At 40.7% G+C, this 26,428-nt stretch overlaps 2 protein-coding genes across 6 annotated transcripts in view; both read left to right on the forward strand.

The window, feature by feature from the left end:
- Positions 1–12,063, forward strand: part of specc1 (sperm antigen with calponin homology and coiled-coil domains 1) — an 80,578-nt gene extending 68,515 nt beyond the window's left edge. For 4 of the 5 annotated variants that reach the window (XM_037749698.1, XM_037749701.1, XM_037749699.1 and 1 more), the window contains 3 exons: positions 3,023–3,139; positions 7,902–7,961; positions 10,601–12,063. In XM_037749698.1, the coding sequence (XP_037605626.1) occupies positions 3,023–3,139; positions 7,902–7,961; positions 10,601–10,690 (267 nt within the window). In that variant the 3' untranslated portion in view covers positions 10,691–12,063. Of the gene's footprint in view, positions 1–3,022; positions 3,140–4,220; positions 4,271–7,901; positions 7,962–10,600 lie in introns of all 5 variants that reach the window. The other variant, XM_037749702.1, reaches the window with a different exon arrangement.
- A 1,421-nt stretch (positions 12,064–13,484) lies between these two features.
- Positions 13,485–25,254, forward strand: adora2b (adenosine A2b receptor). The gene is made up of 3 exons (XM_037749704.1): positions 13,485–13,904; positions 14,084–14,553; positions 23,967–25,254. The coding sequence occupies exons 2-3, from the start codon at positions 14,186–14,188 to the stop codon at positions 24,703–24,705; spliced, it is 1,107 nt and encodes a 368-aa protein (XP_037605632.1). The 5' UTR covers positions 13,485–13,904; positions 14,084–14,185; the 3' UTR covers positions 24,706–25,254.
- The last annotated feature ends 1,174 nt before the right edge of the window (positions 25,255–26,428 follow it).

Consider the following 26,428-nt stretch of genomic DNA (forward strand, 5'->3'; position numbering starts at 1 on the left):
AGGGAGATGCTTAGCAGTAACATAGTTAAAGGGACTGTTTGTATGAATCAGAAATACTTGTTAACAGCGACACCTGTGGCCGTTAAGTCAACGAAAGTCAACGTCGGGTTCAAGCTTGTGCTCGCTCGACATAGACATGAACGAGCATCACTCAAAACAGTGAGGCGACACACGTCAGCTAAAACCACAATATCACTCTATATTTCACCTGCTTGGCAGTAATGTTAGCTGACCAGACGAAGGTCTCTCCATGAATCAATGCTGATCCTAGTGTTGGCTTTTCCTGCCTCAGCCTCCCGGCCGCGGCCAGAGGGAACAAGGGAGACACCGGAGTTTTGGTCGGAGACGATAACGTTTCTCATTGCGGAGCCCCGTCACTTCACAAGACACGGGAAACCTCTGTTGGTCTGGAGGAGCTGCAGCATTTATTTCTGCACAAACGTCCACGTACATTCACTATATATTCTCAGAGCTACTAACTCTTCTGCAGTGTGGAGTGTGCGCGCATGCACATGAGAGTGGAGCGAAATAGCAAGAACGAGCGCGGTGTGTGAGTGAAGGCAAGCAGGCAGGCAGCGGAGCAGAGTACAGCATAGACTCCGGCCCTGAAGACCAAAGCTACGGTTTTTGATAAAAAATAAGTGAGGGATCACTTTTAGCTAAAGGCATATTTTCATACCAGTGACTATAGCGATAGCCAGGTTCGTCAGTATGTGTGTTAACTCCACAACAATAAACCAACATGACACTTTTTGCTGAAATACCTCTCAACTTGAAACTACAGCTAGTGTTAAGCTGAGGTAACTGGCATCCATAAGGCCAGAGCAGATGAGTGAAAGCAGAAATAACCAATCTGTCAACAGTTCGTAGGAGCTCAGGGGATATTCATTACTGCAGTGACTTAGAGCTGTGATTTTGAATTCTTGTCCTCAGGACCAAGAGTTCTGCTGTTTTTCTATCCTGTCACGTAGTTACAGTAATTACATTCTCCTGGCGTCACATGTATGGATCAGTCACTGGTCAGATTAGCTCTGGTCCTCAGGGCCAGGATTAAAGACCACTGGCTTACAGCAACAGTAAACAAACATATGGCTGCATGTCCAATCTTTAGCATCTCACTAGAACCAATTGTAACCAAAGATATTTGATGCAGTGCTTCATCCCAAACAATAAACAAAACTATGTTTCTATCAGCTGCACATTTAACTTTCTTGTTGTTTTATGTCTTTCTGCTTTTTGCAGTATGGTAACAGTACGTCAGGGCTTCTTCTCTTATCTGGAAATACACAACTCAGCTCCCAGCTAGGGCTGCACCCCAGACATCCACAGCAAATGCTGCATGCCCCTAAATATCCGGAACATCAGTGGAGAAGCAATTTTAAGCAAACAGGGAATTTCAGCTTCACTTATAACACTTTTAGCCATGCATGGCATGGCTCGAGGGACGGTAATGTTGATTTTTCAGTCTGTCCGCCCATTGGTCCAGACTGAAATATCTCAACAACTATTGAATGAATTGCCATGACAATTTGTACTGACATTCATGGTCCCCTGAGGATAAACTCAGACTTTGGTGATCCCCTGAAGCTGAAGTATGTTTCTATAGAAGTTCTTGTTGGTTGTTTAAATGGCTTCAGAATCCCTCCTCCCCCCCACACCTTTCCAATGTCAGATTAGGGGGGTATCTGTCCGACCATTTCTGTAACTTTCTGAAACCGGCGATCTGACATTCACACCCACGTCAGCTGTGCGGAGGTCAAAAGGGAGCCAGGGTTTGAACTTCTCTCGTTTTTCATTCTTGACCCAACTATTTCTGTCATGTGAACAACCTAGTCCAACACCTTCCAGGGGAAAATGTGCGCCGTAATCCCTATATTTAAACTATATTGCACTTCCCCCCTCTCTCTGACGGCCAGCTCTTCACTATGCATTTGAGTGTGGCCATTTTGATCAGGTATAAACACTTTTGATTTTCGACATGGTCGGGACAAAACGTCGTACAAACTACTTCTGTTCGACCATAATCGGACCCTTACTTTTCCTCTTGTGCCACCATGAAGTTGATATTTTAGTTTTTTAGTGAAATGTCTCAACAGCTATTGGTACAGACATTCATCATCCACAGAGAATGAATAGTTATCTTTTTGGCGATCCATTGGCTTTCTATATAGCGCCATCAACAGGTCAAATTTTCTATATGTCAAATACTTTGGCTTATGACCAAATACCTGCACACTAATGACATTCCCATCACTCTCAGCTGTAAAGATGTTAACATTACAGAATACCTGCTAAACATTGTCATTGTGTGCATGTAGTTCTTAGATGGCTAACATGTATATCATAAATATACTTGTTATTTTTTATATACTTGATCAGAACACTGTAACTTCCCCATCTTCAATTTGTGCATGGGTATAAGGGAGGCATAAAGACTCATACTCATGGTCCAGGAGAATGTCCCTGGCAGTGAGCCCCATTCCCAAAGCTCATGGGATAAAAGAGGAAGACACCGGAAAGAACTTATCTATCCGTCAGGGAACCTGCAATGCCAAACAATGGCCTGGAGGAAGTATTTCCTCCGAATTGTCTACTCTAATCAGACCTTGAATACACTGTATACAGAGTATGTGATGATGTTTTTGACATACAAAAAGACTGGACGTGCTGCTATGCACGTTCTTCAAACAGAGGAGGGATCAGAGAGAGCATCGGAGGCTTAAATGGAATCTAAGAAGAAGATCATCCTAACGTCCTCCAAAGGAAACACAACCATGCATTAATGCACTCTGAAAGACCCAGAACAGCATATAGCATTCCATTTTAATTGTCATGTTGTTTCCTGTGGTTCTATGACTTAATGGCTTTCATGGCCGGTTCATGTTGTAAAAAGGCTATTTGCTCTCTTGCGCGAATTATGGGCACTTTAAGCTCATTATCACTGTGTGATATTGATTTTGACTTGTTTGTAAATTCAGTTTTTTGTCTTTGCCCTTTACCTCCTCTTCTTTTCTGTCTACAGAATATTGATGTGACCAACTTCAGCAGCAGCTGGAGTGACGGCTTGGCTTTCTGCGCCCTCTTGCACACATATCTGCCCGCCCACATCCCTTACCAGGAACTCATCAGTCAAGATAAGGTAGAAAACTATAGGAATACTGCACACACTCAAGTCCTATCTCACACCAATCTCAGTCTTAATCGGTCAGTGCCTCACCAGCAGGTTATAAGTGCAACCTAAGCACACTAAACTGATCCAAAATCAATGTAGTTGATAGGGACGCACACACGTACAACTCGTTTCATGCACGCAGGCTATCCCCTCATCCCCTCATACCCTTAAATGTAGTCTTTCCTCACACACATACATCTCAAACCCCCGGATTTAAAGGCCGACTCGCTTGCATACTTGGATTCAGTGTCACTAGGTCGTGACCCACACATATTTTTGTACTTCCATATGCAAGTTGTTATGTTTCTTGTCAGTTTGTACCAGAACATGTGCTGTACACGGCATAGTGTAGATCGGTGAGTCCCAAAATGTGGTGGTATATGAGCTCCGGTCTGGTGGGACGGAAGAGCCTTACAAAAAGACAAGACAAATGCAATCCCACTGGCCCAAGTCCGTAACTTAAAGTGGCAGTAGGCAGAATGTTTTTCCATAATAACCCTTCAGCATATTGTAATACAAGTGTTCTGAGAGATAAGTAGACCTCTGCACCTCTTCATGGCTCTGTTGTCAGGCTTTAAAAAATCTAGCCTGTGACGGGAGACTATCACAGGTCATTTCAGAGAGAGAGTGTTCCTATTGGCTGTTCATTCAATGGAGGCAGCTGTTAATCACTCGCAAACTCCGATCTGGTCAAACTAGGGAGCGCTGATCAAATGTGAATTAATATTACTGTAATTCTTATTTCTCGCTTCAAATGTTTGCTCTGGATGCTGGGTGGTGCTTGGTATTTCCTCAACTCTTCTCAACATAGCTGCCAGGTCACAAACTTTCTCATTTTACAGCTAAACAGTTCACTACAAGATGTTTCTGAAAACATTTGATGTGAGAAATAGGCATTACAGTAACAGAATATTGATTCATATTTGATCAGCGCTGCCTAGTTTGACCGTCTGATCAGAGTTTGCGAGTGATTGACAGCTGCTCACAGACGGCAGGCTCCAGCTCGGCTCTGATTGGTTGTTTTCCTCCGGTCTGTGAAATCTTGCAGATGCCATTAGGAGCACCGGAGGACACCGGAAAACACCGGAGGACAGAGAGGCACGTGATTTTTTTCTTCAGATTACCTGTCTCATGCACTACTGTCAGGATATAGTGACCGTTTTATAAAAATAACTTTTTAATCTGATAAAAAAAATATTTTGTAATCATATTTTATCCAATTCTACCCACTGCTGCTTTAAGACCAAAATTTGACATATAATTTGATTTCATTACACACAACAGTTCTTTATTACATATGCACATCACATTACAATGACATAAAAATTAGTTGTTAATCATTTAAAAGTTTTAGAAATAAAATATGGTTAGAGGTGACGTGATGTCTGAAATAGCATGAACTTTGATTTGTTAGCATTACCTAAATGCAGTCGATTCAGACTCCTAAGTCGTTGATTAGTCAGAGTCGGCAGTTAGCCGCCAAGGGGTGCCACTTGCACCACTTCCGGCAAAATGAAAAGACGTTACCAGGCTAGCAACATCAAGCTGGGATTTACATCAAAGGTCCAGAGGAACAGCAAAGGCTGGATATAGGCAAGGTGGCTCTTTCATTGTTACGTTGTTAGTATCTGCAGTGGTGAGTAGTACTTGGGAAATTTGGTTTGGTACATAGTGGTATATGGTGTGAAAGGTTTGGGAAGTTCTTGTATAGTATGTAATAAAAAAAAAAAAAAAATGCCATTAAAAACTCATACTACAGTATGTAAAAAAAGTCATATTATATTATACTACTACTACTATTATACTACACTATGACTTTTTTAGAGTCATAGTATAGTATGTCGAAAAATTTGAAAAGTCAAGGTATACTATGACGAAAAATTTAAAAAAGGCATAGTATAGTATGTCGAAAAAAAGTCATAGTATAGTATGTTGAAAAATTAAGAAAGAGTCATAGTATAGTATGTTGAGGAAAAAAGTCATAGTACAGTAAGTCGAAAAACTAAAAAGAAAAGTCATAGTCTAGTATGTCGAAAATTTTTAAAAAGTCATAGTATAATATGTCGAAAAGAGTTCATAGTATAGCATGTCGAAAAAGTAAAAAAAAGTCATAATATAGTATGTCGAAAAAAAGTCATAGTATAGTATGTCGAACTTTTTTTAAAAAGTCATAGTATAGTATGTCGAAAAAGTCATAGTATGGTATGTCAAAAAAATTAGAAAGTCATACTATAGTATGTCAAAAACAGTCATAGTATAGTATGTTGAAAAATTAAAAAAGTCATTGTATAGTATGTCGAAATGTTTTTTAAAAAGTCATAGTGTAGTATGTCGAAAAAAGTCATAGTATAGTATGTCGAAAAAAATTTTTAAGTCATAGTATAGTATGTCGAAAATCAGTCATAGTATAGTGTGTCAAAAAAAGTCATAGTATAGTGTGTTAAAAAATGGAAAAAGTCATAGTATAGTATGTCCAAAAATGTTTTAAAAAATCATAGAATAGTATGTCCAAAAAAAAGCCATAGTATAGTTTGTCCAAAAAAAAGTATTTTGAAAAATTTTAGCATGTCGAAAAAAAGTTATAGAATAATATGTCGACAAAATGAAAAAAGTCATAGTATAGTACGTCGAAAAAATTTAAAAATTCATAGTATAGTATGGCGAAAAAAGTCATAGTACAGTATTTCGAGACATTTTTAAAAAGTCATAATATAGTATGGCGAAAAAAGTCAGTATGTTGAAAAAAGTCACAGTATAGTATGTCGAAAAATGTCATAAAATAGTAGTAGTATAGTTTGTCAAAAACAGTCAGTAAGCTATAATATAGTATGTTGAAATAAGTCATAAAAAAGTCATAGTATTGTACATCGAAAAAAGTCATTGTCCAGAATGTCAAGAGAGTTAGTAGTATAGTATGTCATAAAAAAGTCGTATTATAGTATGTCATAAAAAGACATAATAAGTCATAACATAGCATGTAAAAAAAGTTGTAGTATAGTATGCCATAAAAAATGTCATAAATAGTCGTGTAAAAGAAATTTCATAAAAGGTCATAGTAGAGTAAGCCATAGATAGTTTAGTATGCCATAGAACATGTCATAACAATTCATAGTATAGTTTGTCATAAAAAAATGTCACAGCATAAAAGATGAGACAGAGCCCCACAAACGTTATTACAACACCGAAATCTGTGCTCGAGGTTGAGTTGATAAGAAATTAATTCAGAGAAGGCAGAGTTGCATTTGTTTAGTGAGGTGAATTCTTCTGTATAAGTAAAGTTTGGCTGTTAACTTATTGGACCTGCAGTTGATGTCCTATCTGATTTGTGAGTAGAGCAAACAAAGTGCATGTTCATTCTCATATGGTCCTCTTCCGGACTTAAGACTGGCAGAATTGTGTCTCCACAAAATACCGCACATAAAGCCACGATAAGTTGTTTGTGGAAAATGTGAACCTGTAAACTGCTTACACAGTGTAAGTCTGAAAGATGCATGCTTACCAAGAGGCATATAAAATATCTGTAATGCTTTGAAGCCATTTGCCAGGGGTCATTTTTTCCACCATTAAGCTGTGCATTACAGACTTCCTTAATGAAGTTGTAGACATTTTATAGGTCTGCCATTTCATCCACACAGCATTAACAGACAGCCTGTAGATGAATTATGAATGTACCATTTGTGTAGTCATTCTGTACGTGATCCTGAGCACAGGGCAGCAGCTACCGTATAGCTTGGTGTTGACAGCTCTGTAATGTGGATATGCAGGTGGTATATACAGTAGCTGTACAAACAATATGGTTCCTCTCTGGGGACTGGGGGTCTTATAAAAACAAACACCTCCGACCAGGCCTGACACATCCTACGTGACAAATTAGTCATGTGGGCGTGTGTGCGCTGTCGTGTCGGTGCGAATGTGTAACATTGAGCTGATGACAGAAACATCCCTCTGAATAATTCAATAGACGTGTGTTGGCTTTAATAACACTGAGTGACTTTCCCCTAAGGCCCAAACACCCAACCTCTTCCCAGTTTAATCTCTCCTTCCCATAATCCTATTACTGCCCTCCTTCGCCCTTTATCAGAGATGTTTTTTAAGAAAACAATGTTATAGTTGGATTTATATTTTAGGTGAAATGGGGGAAATTTGTTCTTTTGAAGAAGCAGTCTACAGCTGCAGAACTAATTATTAAGAATTCATGTTTTAATTCATCATCCCAGCTGTGCTGATGTCAAGAGGCGATCGACACGACAGTTCAAGTGCTTGTGAGAGTCGCGATTAGCAACTCAAGGACCTGCACTCTCAATTCAAAAGGCAGAAAAAAATTGTACTTGAGGTCGAGAGAGACTGAAAAAATGTTTTTATCAACAGCGCTCACACACGAGGACAGTTTGTATTTCACTCTTAAGTTTTGATTTCTTCCTGTTTAGAAGTGACTATACAAAAGTCCACAGTTTCATAAGGCGAATTAGGGCTTAATCTAAAGGAATTCAGTTCATGGGTATTTTAATTAGGCTCACAGTATAGCTTTACACTTGTCAAATAAGCATAGGCGATAACATAATACACTGAAATGCTCATGCAAACAAATAAGGCTTACATACTGTATGTTTTAGACTGTCTCTTGGGTGTTTTTAAGGGTTTATAATTGTATGTGTGTTCTTACTGTTGCCGTTTGGACCTCCAGGGAGTTTGACAGTATCTCAACACCCAATGGTTTGTTTTTCTTCAGGACCGGAATCTGGCCCTAGCTTTCCAGGCTGCTGAGAGCATTGGGATCAAACCTTCTCTGGTGAGTTGAGCTGCCACAGATCTCTCACACAAACACACACAGACACACACACTCAGATAACACAGAAGGACTCTTTGATCAGACAAATTGGAAACAGCACACTTTGATTGGCCAAACTTTCAGGATGTTAATCTTCGGTACAGAGATGCCCCACAACCATTTTATCTCACAATTTTTTCCTCCTGACAGTCTTAACTGCGTCATATCAGTTACCTCGAGCCTCGAGCCTGTGCTCCTGCACCGTGTGCTGGAGATATACAACACTTTGCATCAAGAGAAAAGCTAACCTAATGCATAATTCATTCAGATATAACTTGATTTTGATTAGCTTAGTTGGTTTGTGAAAACATTAGCAGCTCTCCTCAGAAGTTACAACCAGCTGCTCCACTAAAATATTTAGATTTTAAGAGCACAAAACCCCTCGATGTTTTGTCAAGCTGTAAACAAAGTAGGCCTATTATTATTTCTAGAGAATAACAAATGTGGAGTGAACTGTCCATTAGAACTGTCTCTTAAAGGAATAGTCCGAACATTTTGGCACATACGCTTATTCGCAAACTAGCTGAGAGTTAGATTAGAAACACATTCCACTCTCATATCTGTCCGTTAAATACACAGCTAGAGCCTGGAAACTGTTAGCTTAGCTTAGCATAAAGACTAGAAGCAGGGGTAACAGCTAGCTTGACTCTGTCCAAAGGTGTGTCTCATTTGTTGTGTAACGAGGGCTTGGACAGCTCCCCAAAACGGAAGCCAAAACATCTCAATCGCCCCCTGGTGGCTGGCTGCAGTATAGGTCATGAATCCCGCCCCCTCCATGTTAGCGGATGGGCCATGGGCTAAACTAAATAATCAAAATTTGTTCCCAAAGATGGTTTCTGTCATTTAAGGTAGTTCTTATCACGCTGATGGATGTTCAAGTGTTAATTTTTCGGATAAGTTTGGTTTTAATTAATCATTTGAAGCTATAAAAAGAGGGTGAGACGTCATGATTGACAGCTGTGATTCTCTCTCGCTAACAAGTTGCGTCCGTGCTTGGTTTGTGATTGTTTTTTTGCGGGTGTGTGGGCGGGACCTTGATACCGCGGCTCCAACCCTCCGATCACTACTGTGCAGACTCTGCCTCCAAATGACGTCAATCTCAAGGTGGCAGCTCCTGTATGAGGAAGTGGAGACGTGTCGTCCATATATACAGTCAAAGACAAAAAATTCAGAAATAACATGTAAGGGTTAAACTAATGTGACCTCTCCCCCTCCCTGTTCTAGATCTGTGCATGACGCCTTGCCTTGTTACTCTCTCTGCACTTCTGATGACAGCTTCATGTTTTGAGGAACACGATCTAACAGATGTTAAAAACGATTTGTTGGATATTTGTTCTCTCTAAAGAACTGCTCTGAGATGACTTAGAAAACACACAAATCAGTCGAACAGTTGATTAGCTCTAAATGTGAAGAGCCAGCTGGACGTCAGCGAGGGAAGTGCATTAGGCTTAATGTTTTCACTGAGACCAAAGGTCATTATTTATTATTAATTTTCCTTTGCGTGCTTGCGGTTACCAGACTGTTCTCATGCTACTTGACTTCCAACTTTTCAACTGCTTCTTTCTCTGTTGCATAAACAGAGCCATCAGACACAGCCCAGAGAGTAGCTGATCATCTTCCCGTTAGGAGGTTGAGACATCGTGGAAGTGACTGTACTGAAGTTTCTGCATAAATCAGCACTAAGGGAAGCTGCTGTGACGCCGGCTCGATATGGAGTCATGTGAAAGCCTGGTTCACTGCCTGACTCATCACTGTCAGCCAGGATTTATCCGAGTGGCCGACTGCAGTCTCGTAATACTGTAGATTACAGCTTTTCTCAGTAGCTTAAGCACATTTTCTGAAACACCGCCACCCTTGGTGTCTCCATATTCGTACAAACCTCAGCAAAAGTGCCCTCTTGGAAGTCTTTTTGATCGATTAAACATGATAAGGTGTCCTCTAGGGTGCCCTTCCAGTAAAGAAAGCGTGATTAAGTGCCCTATAGGGTGCCCTTCCAGTGAAGAAAGCGTGATGAAGTGCCCTCTAGGATGCCCTTCCAGTGGAGAAAGCGTGATGAAGTGCCCTCTAGGGTGCCCTTCCAGTGAAGAAAGCGTGATAAAGTGCCCTCTAGGGTGCCCTTCCAGGAGAGAAAACGTGATGAAGTGCCCTCTAGGGTGCCCTTCCAGTGAAGAAAGCGTGATGAAGTGCCCTCTAGGGTGCCCTTCCAGTGGAGAAAGCGTGATAAAGTGCCCTCTAGGGTGCCCTTCCAGGAGAGAAAACGTGATGAAGTGCCCTCTAGGGTGCCCTTCCAGGAGAGAAAACGTGATGAAGTGCCCTCTAGGGTGCCCTTCCAGTGAAGAAAGTGTGATGAAGTGCCCTCTAGGGTGCCCTTCCAGTGAAGAAAGCGTGATGAAGTGCTCTCTAGGGTGGCTTTAAAATTGAGAAAACATGATGCAGTGCCATATAGGCTACCTTACATGTTAGAAAACTTTCTACACGCTGGTGCCCCACCGCATGCAGCTGGTGCCGTTTTTATTTTTTTCGCCCCCTTCCCCTCAGACCACCTGAGCCCGCCACTGCATACTGTTAAAACTCTAAATCGTTCTTTTTGTTCCAAACAGGACATGGAGGAGCTGATGAAGACGGACAGGCCGGACTGGCAGAGCGTCATGCAGTACGTCTCTCAGATCTACAAATACTTTGAGACCTGACTGACGGCGAAAAGAGGAGCCGGAGACCAATGAATCGGAGGCACTGGAGCACTTTTCTGTCACCGTCTGTCAGCACTACATTCACCTTCCAGACAGACAGAACGCTGCCACCTGAACGCTTCTCCTGCTCACTGTTTCACACCAGAGACACGACTGAGGAATTCTCTGTTCTTGAGAAATTGAAAACAGTCACGGAGCTGCTGTATTATCATTTCTTAACGGGACGCTACAGTGAGCGCCGAGGCCCAAATTTACAAAGACTGCAGTGAGGAAACGCATTACCTTGTTCATATTTACAAGCTTAATGAGCATCTGATCCACAGACAAATGAAAGCAGACAAACAGATTATGGTGCGGTTGAGGCAGTTGACAGCACAACTGAGAGGATTAAGAAGAGATTTATTTTTAATTCCTTTATATTGACTTTGAAAGAATTTACAAAAATACATAAGAACTTTTGTCACAAACTGGCTGTCAATAGAAAAGATTTTTTTTTTTCATTATGTGCTAATTATCGGTGTTTGTGAATCAAATGCTCTGGTTCTGATTGTTTTCAACATGTGCCAAATCTTCTGCCAAGACACAACTTAAACAAGACTATCTATGCATGGTGAAAGTGTAATAACCTTCTGTCTGAGTGCGCAGTGTGACGTCTCCTTGCACTACAACATGCAGTCATGACTGAACCCGTGTGAAACCAAACTTTCGGTAAATTTAGTTCCGTTTGCTGAAATGTTGCTTCAAAGATTCGATCATTTCTCATACCGAGTGCTTATAGTGAACCAGCTGGAGTTGTACTTTGCAGAGCAGAGAGTATTTTGAACTGACAGGTTTGAGTTGAAGCAAAAGCCTTTATATTTTCCACTTTTAATGTGTGCATCCTTGAGAATAGAAATGAAATGAACCCTAGCTGCCATTTGTGGTGTGACACTAAAAAAAATGATTAAGAGAGTTGCTGAATAGTTTTGTAGAAATATTTTTATGAAAACAGATTGATCTCTATGTTTGCATTGTTTACAGCATTAAGGATTGGCTGAATGGAACCGTCGTAGCGTGCCCTCCTGTGTCGTTTCTTCACGTTTTCCATCAAGACTCTCTCAACAACTATGGTACTGCAGCTGCTTTGCAAAATATACATATTTGGCATGCCAAGTTAAATTATAAAGGAGAAGATGACTTTTACATGGAAGAGTTGAGGCACATGCAGATGCCCTTAATGTTTTGGAAGATAAAAGTGTTATTTATTTATTTACAAAATTTGCATCCAGAAAAGGGAGAATATGGACAGAAGTGTGTGCAGTTTTCTATTTACGGATGTCAGATTTGGAGGGATGGATATTGCTCAATAAAGTATTGTCAAGTTTTATATGCAATTTATCACCTTTTTATTATTATTATTATTATTCGGGTTATGTTATGACACAAATATGCTCAGTTGAAGCATTCTTTTTTCAGTGAATGCACCAGCTGAGTGTGTATTCCTGTGCTGCTCTAGTTGAGGTTAAACTGCTTTTCCACTGTGCCCATTAAAGCTCTGTGCCAGGGGGTTGTGAAACATTTGGGTATGTGGGAACACCGAGTGGAAAAGAGTTGCCTGTCACACCTTTTCTCCTTAGAGGCACTTCAGCAGCAGCAGCAGGTACACGTGAAGTAACACTAAAAAGATATTGGAAATATCTGTATACAATAAAAATGGGTCTGAAGAGAATTAAAAATGGAGGAAGGAACGATAAAGGGCAGCAAACTTGGTCTTGGTTTCCAGAAATGTCATGTGCCTTTTCCTCTCTTTAAAACTGCTTTCATTTAGGGATGTCACGAGAACCGGTATTTCGGTACTTGTTTTCTACAGTACCGAAGATACCGTAAGATACCTGCAGGGTCCGAAATGAACAGCCGCCAAGCACCAAATGCGGCTGCTTCTGTTCTCTGCTCTCTGTCGGAGTTTGACACACACTAACATGGCCATGCAGCAGCAAGATCCAGAGATGTAGAGATGTTCGAGAAGAGGATTCACTCGTGGGGGGAAAACTGAACTGAACTGAACTGAACTGAACAAACTGAATTTCTATTTGTTGTTGCATATTGCTAAATCTCTGAAAAGGTTTTTTGTTTTTTTTATTGAACTCTGGACTCTTCTTTTTTCTTGTGAATGTTATTGAGACTTGCATTCTATTATCTTACACTTAACTCCCCAGGTCCACTTTGTTTGAACCAATCCAAAAGCATCCAATCAAGTTTCAGGAGAAAACCATTATGTTACAGAGCACCAGTTGGATCCAGTTACTCTGCTGTTAAAATGACGTTACATTTGATGAAGAGCTCATATGGCCTGTTAAGGACTCCAGACCTGAGTTGGGACTTGAGTCACAGACTTGAGACTTACTTGTGACTTGTAAAACAATGACTTGGTCCCACCTTTGGTAGTCTATACCCATGGAAATGTCACCATGTCAGTGAATGTAAACTACTGCTTGCAATCTGAGGATATATATAGACATGGGATTTTTTTTTTTAGGTTTTTTTTATCGTGGTATCGAAATTGGTATCGAGAATCGTGGAAATTCACTGGTATTGGTATGACTACTAGATTTCTGGTACCATGACATCCCTACTTTCATTATATAAATATTACCTTCTACTCTGACTTCATCTCGTGCGTTTGCGTCAGCCAGAAGCGGAAGGTAAACAATATAACACAAAAAAACTGTAAAAGGTGAGTAAAAGTTCTATTGGTTGCTTTTGCCTCCACTGAGTCCTTTGCCGTGGGGGCAAAAACTGCTGCCTGATTGAAACCAGATGCAGCCGCGTGTCTGTGACCAGCACGATCGGGCGCGGGCTTGTGTGTGTGTGCCATATATACAACATTTACATTATACGGAAAGCACGTGGAGCGGAGGCGTAGTTTGGATGCTGTTTAATTGGCGCGTAATTACGCACGGCTGCACGGTGACGCTCTTTAGGGATTCCACCCACCGCGCGCTGCTTGGAACCGCGTGCGCGCCTGTGTGTGTGTGTGTGTGCTTTGGGCGTGGCTTCTCTCTGAAATACTTTTTTCTCCTCTTTTTTTTTTCTTCTTCTTCCTCCACCACTTCAGTACACTCACTTCAGACACACTGGCCGCAGAGCTCCACAGCTATACGCATGCTGTTTAAACGCTCCACAGGTCTGCTGATGTGAAAACATCCAGAGAGAGACGATGCACAGGTTTATTAAGGTGAGCAGAAACAATGTCCAGTGACTTTTTCTCTATCTGTTTGGTGTACTGTGCACGCTCCTGCAGCTGATTAATGAATCATTACGCGCAGCTGCTGCTGCAGCCTTTGACAACTTGGTGATACATGAAACGGCAAATAGTTGCTTTTAAAAGTGAATTCCTCTCTTCTTCCCAAACAGATGGCTGCTTCCGCTGCTCACACTTGTGGAATATTCCTGGATTACAGCAGAAAGACTTCTTTACTCCTCTGGGACTAGAAGCTGTGTGTGTTTTTCAGTGTTATGTTCAGCCTGCCGGTTTTTTTTAGTCCTTCAACACACTTTGCTGAGATGAATCCGCTCTACATCGTGATTGAAGTAGTGATTGCTGTTCTCTCTATATCCGGCAACATACTGGTGTGCTGGGCTGTCGCGATCAACACCACTTTGAAGAACGCCACTAACTACTTTCTGGTGTCTCTGGCTGTGGCTGACATCCTGGTGGGTTGCCTCGCCATCCCCTTTGCCATCATCATCAGCACCGGCATCTTTCTGGACTTCTACGGATGCCTCTTCATGGCCTGTTTTGTCTTGGTACTGACACAAAGCTCCATCTTCAGCCTTCTTGCTATTGCAATTGACAGATACCTGGCTGTCAAAATCCCTCTGAGGTGAGTAGCTATTTATTTATTTCACTGATGTGGAATTAATTTGAAAATTCTTTAGCTCATGAAAGTTGTTTTTTTCCCCATCTGACAAGATAGTCACTCTGACACTAATATTGCTTTCTTCTAATCAAAGTGAATTAAGGACTGCACTGTTAAGAATTTCCCAGTAAAATAACAGTAAAGAACTGGCTGCAGGGTTGCCTTTATGTTACTGTAAAATTAACATTATTATACTGTTGCTGAAATTTACAGCTTTGTACTGTTGATGAAAAATACAGTTTGAACTTTATTAATTTCACAGTATTTTACAGTTAATTTACTGTTTAAAAATACATTATATAGCTGTTTTTCACCTTTCTTTTACATTATCTTACTGATTTGTTTTAATGCACCTTGTATTTTTTACATACATTTTAATAAAAATAATTCTTTGCCTAGATGAATAGGCTTAGCAGGTTACAGACATAGGAATAGTCACACTAAATACAATTAAAGGCACTTGTTAGGAAAAAGGCTATAATAGACTTGTTGACACTTTTCCCAAAATGTCTGTCTATAGCTGGCTACAAGCACAGAATGCAAACCAGAACAACATGTGAGTGAAGAACAGAGCTAATTCACCTATGAGCGTAATTTAACAGGTTTCCTTTCGTATTAACAGTAAAGCACTGTTTTTAGCAATAACAGGTTAATACTGTTGACATTCTGCTGTAAATTAACAGCAAGTGTTTACAGTGTGCCACTTCAATTGAAAGTGTCCTGTCTGTTTTAATCTGTTGTTAATACACAGTGTGCCAAATAAGCTGCAAAATATTGAGTTCTATTCATCTTATCTATCTTCATAAAAGAGCCCCTACATATTGACATGTGTCCCCCTACGGAACACAATTGAATTAAGGATCTGGTAGATCAGTATCAGCTCTGTGATCCCATGAATCAGTTTCCTGTGGAGCATTATTAATGCCTTGTGTATAAAAATAGCACGGTTAATATGTCAACTTGGAATGATAATCAGATAATGCCTCTCTAAACATTATTTGAATGTGGTGTTAGAGGCAGACTTAGTAAAGCGCTTTGAAGTGACTTGTTTTATATAACCTTGATTGAATTATCTAAAGGGTTTAGATGATGTCGTCTTTACATACAGTATGGTGGGTGACTTTCAGCAGTTGTTTTTTTGTTTTTTTCATCTGATGTCTCTTAAAAGATGCAAAGATCTGTCATGCAGCAGTTTGATTTGACACAACAGGAGAAGCCTCCAAATCAATACCTGCCCACACAGTGTCACTTCCATTGATCCTGATGGCAAAGGCCACCGTGCAGCGTCTGAGCGTGTACGCAGTCCGACTGAGGGGACAGACACAGGCAGCAGACAGCATAGTGCTTGATATTTCCGTGCATTGAAGAATACATGCTGTATTATCAGATTAGACAGGAAGTATGTCTCTAGCTAGTGGTGTTTTTGGCATTTCACCATGTCAGGGTTTTTTCTTAAAGGCAACACTCACTGCAGTGACTGTGGAGGGCAACTGGATGTGGTTCTTGTGCCGTGGGGCTGTGATGTGCTGTCATTTCCATTAGGCTCAAACGCTGGCAAGAAAGGACAGTTTGACACTACTCCGGGATAAAAGTTGTCCCCTCCACCATCCAAGTGGCTTGTAAAAAATCCCCATTTGTGTTTCTATTTCTGACCTGTAAGGACGGAAAACCACCTCACACAGAAAAAAAAACACTGACTTTAACTGCCTCTAAACCTGCGACACGCTCATAACCTTCTCTGTAAACAGTTGTCAACATATTTTATAGTTTCCTCTGCAGCGCTCACAACACACACACACACACACACACACACACATGATAATAAGGCCAGTGTGTATGTTCGGGGTCAAATTACATGTCCACAGCGATGGCTGGTGTGTGTGTGGGAGATTGGCCAGTCTGCAGGCCTTTTGGGGCTCTCGGATGAAAGTGTTTTCACAGATGGTTTTAGTGGAAGTGAAAGGCCAAAGCCAGATGTTTTAAACCCCATGAGATGACAGAGCCGCACACCCACTCAACGCTCGCTTCAAGCCCCCGTCTTCCCTGCGTGGTTGCCGTTCTCAGAAAAAGACCCTAAAGCTATTTTGTCCCTCTGTCATGTTGGGGCTTTCAAATGACCTTTAGCACATCACAGACCTCAAAGGGGTCGTCCACACCCACATCAGCAGCACTGTGCCTCAGTGTGTGTGGTCAGGAAAAGTGGGCATTATCATTTAAAAGTACAATTTAAGAGTCCTTCCTGTCTTTGTTTCAGCACACGTAGGGGTGACAAGCTTACAGTTTCACATTGTTAGTATGGAAGCATTTGTCATGTTTCTTCACTCAGGTTTGTCCTGTAATTTGTCGCTTGTCTATATGTCTGTTAGAGCCACCGAAGAACTTGAGTTTGGATTATTCTAACTGGAAAGTGCTGGAGGTTAAGTGTTAAACTCGTGATGATTACTGGCAGGAGGTTGTAATTGTTTGTATTATTGCAGTGAAACCAAGCTGAAAAAAAAGAACAAAAACAGTAAAAAGTCTGGCAGCAAAGTTTCCAGACGGATACCGTCAAATTACAGTAAATCACCGTACCACAAAATTACATGTAATAAACTGTAAAAATACAGAGCAGGTTTACAGTCAAAATGTATTAAATTACAGTATTTCATCGTTGATAAATGTTCATTAAACTGTGGGAAATTATATTATGATAGAATACATTAAAAATAATATACCATCCAGGTTATCCCTGTACATTTAGGATTTTTTTTGTTATTTTATGAATAAATACAGTCTATCTACAGTAATTTCCATTTCTATTTTAAGAAATATATTATACAACAGAGAGCAGACAGGTAAAACAAAAAATGTAAAAAAAATTCAGGAGAAGAAGAAGCTTATTTTTACGACAGTATCAGGGCCACATTGAGGGGGGGAAAAAATCGGAGATTTTGAGAATAAAGTCAGAAGTTTACAAGGAAAAATGTCATATGAGAATAAATTCATATTATAAAGGAAAGTTATGACTTTATTTTCTTAATATTACAACTTGATGATCATTTTGTCCACAATCGTGCAGCCCTCCTCTGAGGGTGTGGATGATGCTCGCACGCAGAGATACCTGGTTGCCAAATCTGAAAGCATTGGCCGAGCGTCCCTCGTGTTCCAGAAGCAGGTCACTGGACTCCCTGAGGTTAGGGTAGATGGTAGACCTCTGGAGAGCTCTATCTCTTCCTGAGCCTTTTCTCTAGTGCTGACAATGTCCTCTGTTCTTACTTCAACTGCCATGAACTCCTCATCTCCTCAAGGGCAGGGAGCTTTGGACGCTTCTGCAAACAAAAAAGAAAGGGGGGGAAAAAATAAGACACCTTCAGGGTAGAAACAAACAGGATGTCTTATTATATTTTTACCAGTGTTACTTCTGCAGCTGTACTGTCTTCATCAGATGAGGCGTCATCACGGTCACCACATGAGTAGCATGTGTAGCAGCAACAGTCAGCTCTTCTCCAGTAGACACGAGGCAAAAGCAGCAGTCTTCATCAGAGGTTCACCTAAAAGCTACCAGGAGAATATCACATGAGCAGATGATTTGAGGCTAGCGAGTGCTTTTTGTAGCTTTTTTCCACAGCTAAAACCAACCGAGCCCGCTACTTTGAGCTCAATAATAAACAGTAACGTTACCGTGCAGTAGTTTAATAGTCTTCACAATTCAAAAACACTTTATGCGCAACAAAACCTTACTCACCCACCCATAAACTTTGTACACATTTCTTACCAAAGTCCACCAAGCACGGTGGCTAATTAGTGATTAGTTTAACTCGCAATTAACCCGTTATATCGCTCTCTTCAAAGCCACCAGACTACGTTCACCAAAACAGTAATTTTACCTGACAGAACGTGGGAGTATACATACAATCCCACTTCAAAAAAATCCAAACTAACCCTTTCAGTTATTTCCAAACTTAGCACAGCTAACTTTGACTCAGCTAGTGCTAGCGTTTATATTATTCATAACCTTATTGATAAGCTTACTTTGGTAACCTACATGACTGCTTTTTGCCTATACAGCCATGCTTTTTGCATGACAAGCCAGTAATTCCATTTGAGAAAAAAGAATGCACATGGACCCGCCCTTTAAAGAGCAGTAACCAGGGTCGTGTCTAGAAGGTAACACGCACGTTGCGAAACTCTCACGAGATGGTAAAGGTTAGGCGTTGACCTCCGAATGGTTTGGGTTAGGATAGGTCGTTGCAAGAGTTTTTGCAAGTTTTCGCAATTTGCGGGTTAAACTCTAGACACGACGAGTAACCAGGCCTGCTAGCAGTGGTGGTAAAGACAACAACTCAGAACAACAGAAAGACATCTGTAAAATAATATAGTACTTTATGTAATATAGTATCTTTAATTGTCTTTTTACAGTAATTTATTATCTGTACAAATAGGCCTACTAATAATTACCCTTAAAAAACATAAAATCCCTTTTTAACGACTTTTAACTTTAACTCATTTTAAGAAAAACCCTTTGAATGACTACTGATCTCTGTAATTTTACACAACAGGTGAAATCTGGAAAATATTACCTCACATTTTATGTAAAATGACATTTAAAATCTGTACAAATACAATAAATTGCATTAAAAAAAACAATATTAATTTAATCTTGAGTTATGGTTAATTACCTGTAATTTTGATGTTACAATTTTTAATTACCGCAAATATCTGTAAATCTACAACATTTCACAGTACAGAGAAAAATCTGTAAAACAAAAACGAAAACCAACAAAAAACAGAACATTGCCTCCATTTCCTGAGAGGAACTATCAGAGTATTTCATAGTCCAAAAATAGATTTTGTGGTATCACTTTAGTAATGAATCAACAAGGACCAAAATGAGAAGTTGAGCTTTGACACCTGTTACACTAAAGGAAAGCAAGTCCACATTCCCCATGCAAATGTACAGAGAGATTAGATCTATATTTACCTTTCCCTCTTCTGTCAAAACAGTTCTTGCATGACCACATCTTAATCGGACCGTGAAAGCTTTACAAATTCAGATACATGTTTTTATTAATGTGCCTTTACCATGTTGTACAACTTGTTTTTCAGATAGATACTCACAAATACAATTTATAATGCAAATACTTTACGGCTCCGTTCGCACATAAGTATAAAATCTCCCCGTGTGGTCAGTATGAACGGCCACCTGTTAGATTGTGTTTTGAAGCGGGACTGCGGACACTGACGGACATTTAAGCGGATGCTGTGAGCGTTTGGAGTGTGTGTGGCCTGGCAGAGGTCTGCGGCCCCCAGGCGGAAGCACAGCGACAGAGAGAAGAGAAGGGGATGTATGGAGAATGGAGCAGGGGAAGAAAGCAAAACAAAGATAGATGCCAGCGTGCTGTCGTCATGCCAGAACTAATCCATTCAGCCGCTCGCCTGTTCCCTGCCTCCAAACAGAAAGAGAGGGTGGGAGGCGATGTGCAGGAGATGGACCCTCTGGGAAATGGACCCTGTGCGGCCTGCTGTACTTCTGATTGGCTGATAGAGGGAGTAGAAGGTGGAGAGGAACAGGGTGAAGGTGTGGAAACCCTGAAGCTTCCTCTCCTATACCTCTGTGGGCACAGTGCTGGATTATTCATGGCTCCGCTCGCCTCTCTGCAGGGAGTCGCAGGACAGAGGCGGAGTTGGCACGCCGCTGATGAATAATTGACTGTTGGGAATATTAGAGTTATAACACACGACTGTTTTCGCTCTGAATGGCCACTCAGAGGGAGACTGGGCTAATGATTAAGAAGTGTCCTTCCAGTAATATGACTTTCATTTTACTAGCAAATTCTCAGCATCTGAAACCAGACTTTGATAACAAACACTTCCTGCCTGCACTATCAAAGAATTATTGCATGTTGCACCTACTTCCTCATAGCGTGACTTCATTTTAATCTCTTACAGGCTTTATTTATCGTTTTATCTATATATAAATCCCACGAAGAACCCCAAACCAACAATGAATTGGTGATAGATTATGCCACATTGTTGTTTTTTTAAATGTGAACCTATCCTTCAACATCTTAATACATATTTAATTATCCGTAAACAGTATTATCGTTAACAATGAAATGATTTGTAAGCTTTAGTTAAACGTTTATCATTCACAAATGATTTGTCACCAATAACTTTGCTAATGGCTTGTTCATGATATGACATTAATATATGAGACATATCTTATTAATCATTTGCTAATGATTATTCCGTCATTAACTAATGGTTTAATGATAACTTATAACTGATTGATATTACAACTGCAAAAGTCACATTTGAAGTGCTGATATATGGTGTGATAATGTACTGTGCAGCTGTAGAGATCAGACTATTTGTGGCACCTACAGCTCAGACTGGCTTGTGTGTGTGTGTGCGCCTGTCAGCATGTGTATGAGTCATTACCATGCGGTAGCTCGCCTGACTCGCTTTGAGGAAACCGCTCATTTAGCTTCAAGTGCTGTTCATATGATGGGGACCGTCCGGACGACACTCGTGTGAGTCAGTCCCGCATCTCCATACGCAGCCTCTGTGCACCTGCCGTTCATAAGTTCATATCACATTTCAGTGAGGCGATGGCTTTTATGGGAAACGTGCTGAATCAGTGTAAAATGTATCAATTTAACACTCAACATTTATCCCTTTATCAAAAGTGAAATATACAACATGGAACTAGAACAGTTTAGGCATCAAACTACAAAATGGCACAAAACTGAAACAAAAAAAAAGTAGGGCTGTTAAGGTTAACGCAATAATAACAGGTTAACGCAAATTTGTTTTAACGCCACAAATTTCTTTAATGCATTAACGCAATCGATCATTTGGAGGTTGTAGTGGACTCAGTTTTTAAAGCCAGAGTGACTGGCATCATATGAAACTGACATAGCCATTTTCAAAGTGGTCCCTTGACCTCTGACCTCAAGATATGTGAATGAAAATAGGTTCTATGGATACCCACGAGTCTCCCCTTTACAGACGTGCCCACTTTATGATAATCACATGCAGTTTGGGGCAAGTCATAATTTGAGTCAGCACACTGACACAATGGCCCAATTCCAAACCACTCTCTCCCTCCCCACTTCCACTCCATTTGCGCGTTCGTGTAGAGGGTCCGCCATATTAAATGCCATCCCAAACCAATTAGTGGGGAGTGGAAGTGGGTTATTAAACACTCCAACAGCGAGCCTGCATCAATGCCGAATTAACAGGCTGCCCTTACTGACGATATGCAACGCTGTTTTTTTGTGTTTGTCATGGAACACACTCCAATGAATGCTCCTCGCAACTACCGGTACAAACATTTACTCATAAACTGCTCAATCTAAGATAGACATTGAATTTGTTCTACTTTATTGTCATAGCCTGTGGCCCACTTACAGTATCTGAACATGTACATAAAGGTGTTGAACTGGTTTCACACCTTAAACAAATGGGTGTGTCATTTTAGTTTAGGATTAGGATTTTGTGTGTTCAAACCATTTGGAAACCAACACTAAACTGCTCGGTGTCTGTGTGGTGCATTCATGCGCGGGCGTGAATCTCCGACATCAGGATGTCAGGTCCATCATTAGGATGTTTAATGTTGTTAACTAACAGTGTAGCATCTTGTCAGGAAATCTGAAAAACCAAATATCGTTGTTAAAAAATGAATTTGGTAGCTTTTTCCAATAACAAGGCTGCCAAGACATTGGAGCTGATCTCTGTCTGTTTTTGTCTGGATGTGCTTTCTTGAGGATTTTGTGTTTTGTTGTGGATGTTTTTAGCATTGCTTGCAGCGTGGCTCTATAGAAGGCAATAGAGTGCTGCAGGAATGAGTCCTAGATCCCCGAAATGAGTTCGCATTTTAGCACTTACAGTTCCCTCATCTGGAAGTCAATGTTTTTTTTTTAATGGGTTTTTAGTTAGATGCCTGAAATAAGGTCTGTGGTTAACACAAGCTGAAGAGATTTTAACATTTTGTTCTACGATATAAAATACGTCAGTAAATATCCCACTCGTGAATTTTGAAGCTTTTATGTCTTTAAAAAGGCGAGAAAGTGGCTAAATGAGACTACTAAACATCATCGCGCCGACGCGTCTGCGTAGTTCGTTTAGCTTTTCACTTCAAAAATCATAAAAGCGGTGTTCATTTGTGAAGATTATCTTACAGAACAAAACGTTTAAGTATCATAAATGTTTGTTTGCCAGAGCTTACTTTCTGCAATAATCCAACACCTAATGGAAAAATCCCGTTGGCTTTTTGTGATTTTAACTTGTAGGTTGGCCAACAAAAATCCGTCATCCCTGCACCACTCTGTCTGAAATGTCTCAACAATTATCTAATGGATTGCCATGAAATTTGTTGCACACATTTATGTTCCCCTAAGGACAAATTGTGGTAACTGGCGATCCCTCAACCGTTCCTGCAAAACTAATGGCATTCCCACCAGCCTCAGCTGTACTTTGTTCAGGGCTAATTTACAAATGTTAGCATGCGAACACGCTGAACTAAGATGGTGATAATGGTAAAACATTATACCTGCTAAACAACATGCTGATGTTAAAGACCTACTGTGCTCTTGCCGTGCGTTTTTTTTTTTTTAATCTGAGGCCTGCGTAGGCGCTCCAGCTGCGCCCCCAGACCGGCTCCATTCAAATGAATGAGAAGGTTGCATTGTTTCATGTAGGGCTAAAGTCTGTCTGAACTCAGCGTCCGTCTTGTTGATGTGGGTGGGGGACTGGATGCTTGTGTTTGCTGTTTTGTTTGTGTTGTGTTGTGCAGACAATATTTCCTACAACACTTGAATGCACAAAGTCACAGCAATTCACCATTACACTTGATCATTCGTATCGTCTGCCCGATTCTTAGCCATTATTAGGCCGATGTGCATCCTGTTGCACAGAAGGAGTTACATAAGAATCATGCGTTGTGTCAGTTAGGCTACACCAACAACTTGCACAAACAAAAGCCAACACAAGCTCACATTCTGCAAGCACAACAAAAGACAAAATTCACTGTGGGTGCAACTCCAGTTCATAATTTTATTTATCAAAATAATGCGGTGTGAATTTTGTCACAAAGTACAAAAAAGGCTGGTCTGCTTTGTTGGGATTTTGATACTGCAAATGATGAGAGATGTAACAGTCATCAGAGGTACATGGGTAAATATTCACATCAGAAAATTATTAGATAAAAGAAAAAACAACTAAAATGTTTTGCTAATATACCGTAGTTTGATTCAAATTGCATTTTTGCTATGTTGTTGTATTTGCTGCTGGGCTGTACTTGATCTCAAGAGCCTATTTTGAGTGTGAGCATTTGTCCGAAACTTCCACAATGGGAACATTATTAAGTCTGTAACCTCTGCTGTGTTTTCTTTCAGGTACAAGGAGTTGATGACGGGAAAGACCGCCAGAGAGATCATCGCTATTTTATGGATCCTCTCTTTTGTCATTGGCCTCATCCCCTTCTTCGGCTGGAACAAGAAGTACTCGAGCTGCAGCAACAACAGTTCCAAGGCGGACAACACTACAAACGCTACAAACGCTGGCCTCATGGAGGGGCTGAGGAATGGCGACCTACTACAGAGCTGCCACCTCAAGTGCTTCTTTGAGAGTGTGGTGGACATGCACTACATGGTCTACTTTAATTTCTTTGTCTGCGTGCTGCCGCCGCTGCTCATCATGCTGGGCATCTACCTGAAGATCTTCACCGTGGCCAGGAAGCAGCTGAGACAGATCGAGCTCAAGTGTGTGGGCAACGGGGACAGCCATCACCACGGGCTGCTGCAGAAGGAGATCCGGGCCGCCAAATCCCTCTCCATCATCGTTGGACTGTTCGCAGTCTGCTGGCTGCCCGTCCACATCCTCAACTGCCTCACGCTGTTTTACGATAAGCTGGAGAAGTCAGAGGTTATCATGTATATTGGCATCATTCTGTCTCATGCCAACTCCGCAGTGAACCCCATCATCTACGCTTACCGCATCCAGGACTTCAGGAACACCTTCCGCAAGATCCTGACCCAACACTTCCTGTGCCGCAGGGAGGAGCTGTACCACAGCTCCAACGGCAGCAGACGCAACAGAGACCAGATCCACATGACCATCGACCCTCTGCTATAGACAGAGTCGTGACTGAGGGGGGAGTATTATCGGCGTCAACTCTGTTGCTTCAGTCTTGAATTTGATGTTCACTGAGGTTTCTAATGTTTACAGAACAAGGGTGTGATATGTGAAGATGAACTGATGTCAAACACGCCTTGAATGTGGACATTTATTTATGAATCAGGGGTCAAGCAGTGAGATGTTGAATGGCGAGTCTTACATAACCTTTGTATTGTGAAGGATTTCTGATTTAAAAAAAAACAAAACATGTTGAAGCTAACTGGATTTGTAGGACTGTGTGAACAGGACCCAAACAAACTACATTCTATAATGCTATTTATCATTCTGAATCCACCCTGTTTCCACTCCAAACGCTCCTCTGTTGCTCTATTGTCAACGGTGTTTATTCATTTATTTATTACAAGACCTTATCTTTGAGAATGTAAAGATCAAAAAACAGTGTGTGTCTAGATCTGTACTTGTGAACCTAGAGAGGTACAATGGTAGTAGTCTACATCTGTGGTTAATTTTGGCTCGTTGCCCTTTTTAAAATTAATTCATACTCATGACCGTCACATGCTCAATATACAGAAAGAAGTACAGATTTTCTTCATCAATACTGTACATTTGTACAGTAGAGATGTTCTTGAGCTGTTGCTTCAACTAAGTGCCAGTGTTGTCCCGTTGCTGCAGTTGTGAATCCTCCACAACAAAACGTGTGTACAGGCGGAGGGACACGGTCGTCTTCAGAGGGACTCTCATAGCTAAATTAGAAGAAAACGGGGAAAATGCAAACACAAACAAGAAAATCAGAAATGCTTTGCCTATCCCATAAATCATCTCCCATCCCAAAATGATCTTGTGACCCCAGAGCCACGAGAAAGGCATCGTTGTGGCTACTAGATGAACAATTTGATTTGATTCAGTCACGCAGACCCAGACTTAAAAGTAGTTGAGCAAAACACCCGTGGTGGTGCCCCATATAATCTCCATGTTAACGTTTATCAAGACAAAAGCTCAGGAAGTGGGAAACTGATTGATTCTCTCCATAGAAATATATCTACACAGAGCATTTTCAGCTGCTTTGTTTTTTAGCCAAGTGATTACGTACTGTAAGTCGACAAGCCATTGTCAGATTTGTAGGGCTGTCAATAGATTCAAATGTTTAATCGCAATTAATCATATGATTGTCAATAGTTATTCGTGATTAATTGCAAATTGATCGCTCGTTTTTTATCTGTTCAAAATGTACCTTAAAGGGAGATTTGTCAAGTATTTAATACTCTTATCAACATGGGAGTGGGCAAATATGCTGCTTTATGCAAAATGTATGTATATATTTATTATTGGAAATCACTTAACACAAAACAATGATAAATATTGTCCAGAAACCCTCACAGGTACTGCACTTAGCATAAAAAATATGCTCAAATCATAACATGACAAACTCAAGCCCAAACGGCAACAACAGCTGTCAGTGTGTCAGTGTGCTGACTTTTGGAGAATTATTTAGCCTCCTTCTCGACAAGCTAGTATGACATGGTGGGAACCAATGGATTCCTTAGGTTTCATATGATGCCAGTGTCTTCCCTCTAGCTTTAAAACTGAGCCTGCTACAACCTCAAAATTGCATGTTGCATTAATGCGGTAAAGAAATTAGTTGTGTTGAAACTAATTTGCGTTAACGCGTTATTATTGCATTAACTTTGACAGCCCTACAAATCTGATACTTAAAACCAGT

Source organism: Sebastes umbrosus, chromosome 17 (genome assembly GCF_015220745.1).
Source record: "Sebastes umbrosus isolate fSebUmb1 chromosome 17, fSebUmb1.pri, whole genome shotgun sequence".
NCBI lineage: Eukaryota > Metazoa > Chordata > Actinopteri > Perciformes > Sebastidae > Sebastes > Sebastes umbrosus.

Bases quoted from the DNA above. Each gene is read 5' to 3' on its own strand.
- adora2b (XM_037749704.1), top strand. From the start codon at position 14,186: ATGTTCAGCCTGCCGGTTTTTTTTAGTCCTTCAACACACTTTGCTGAG. The intron at 14,554-23,966 runs GTGAGTAGCTAT...GTTTTCTTTCAG, and splicing joins GCTGTCAAAATCCCTCTGAG to GTACAAGGAGTTGATGACGG.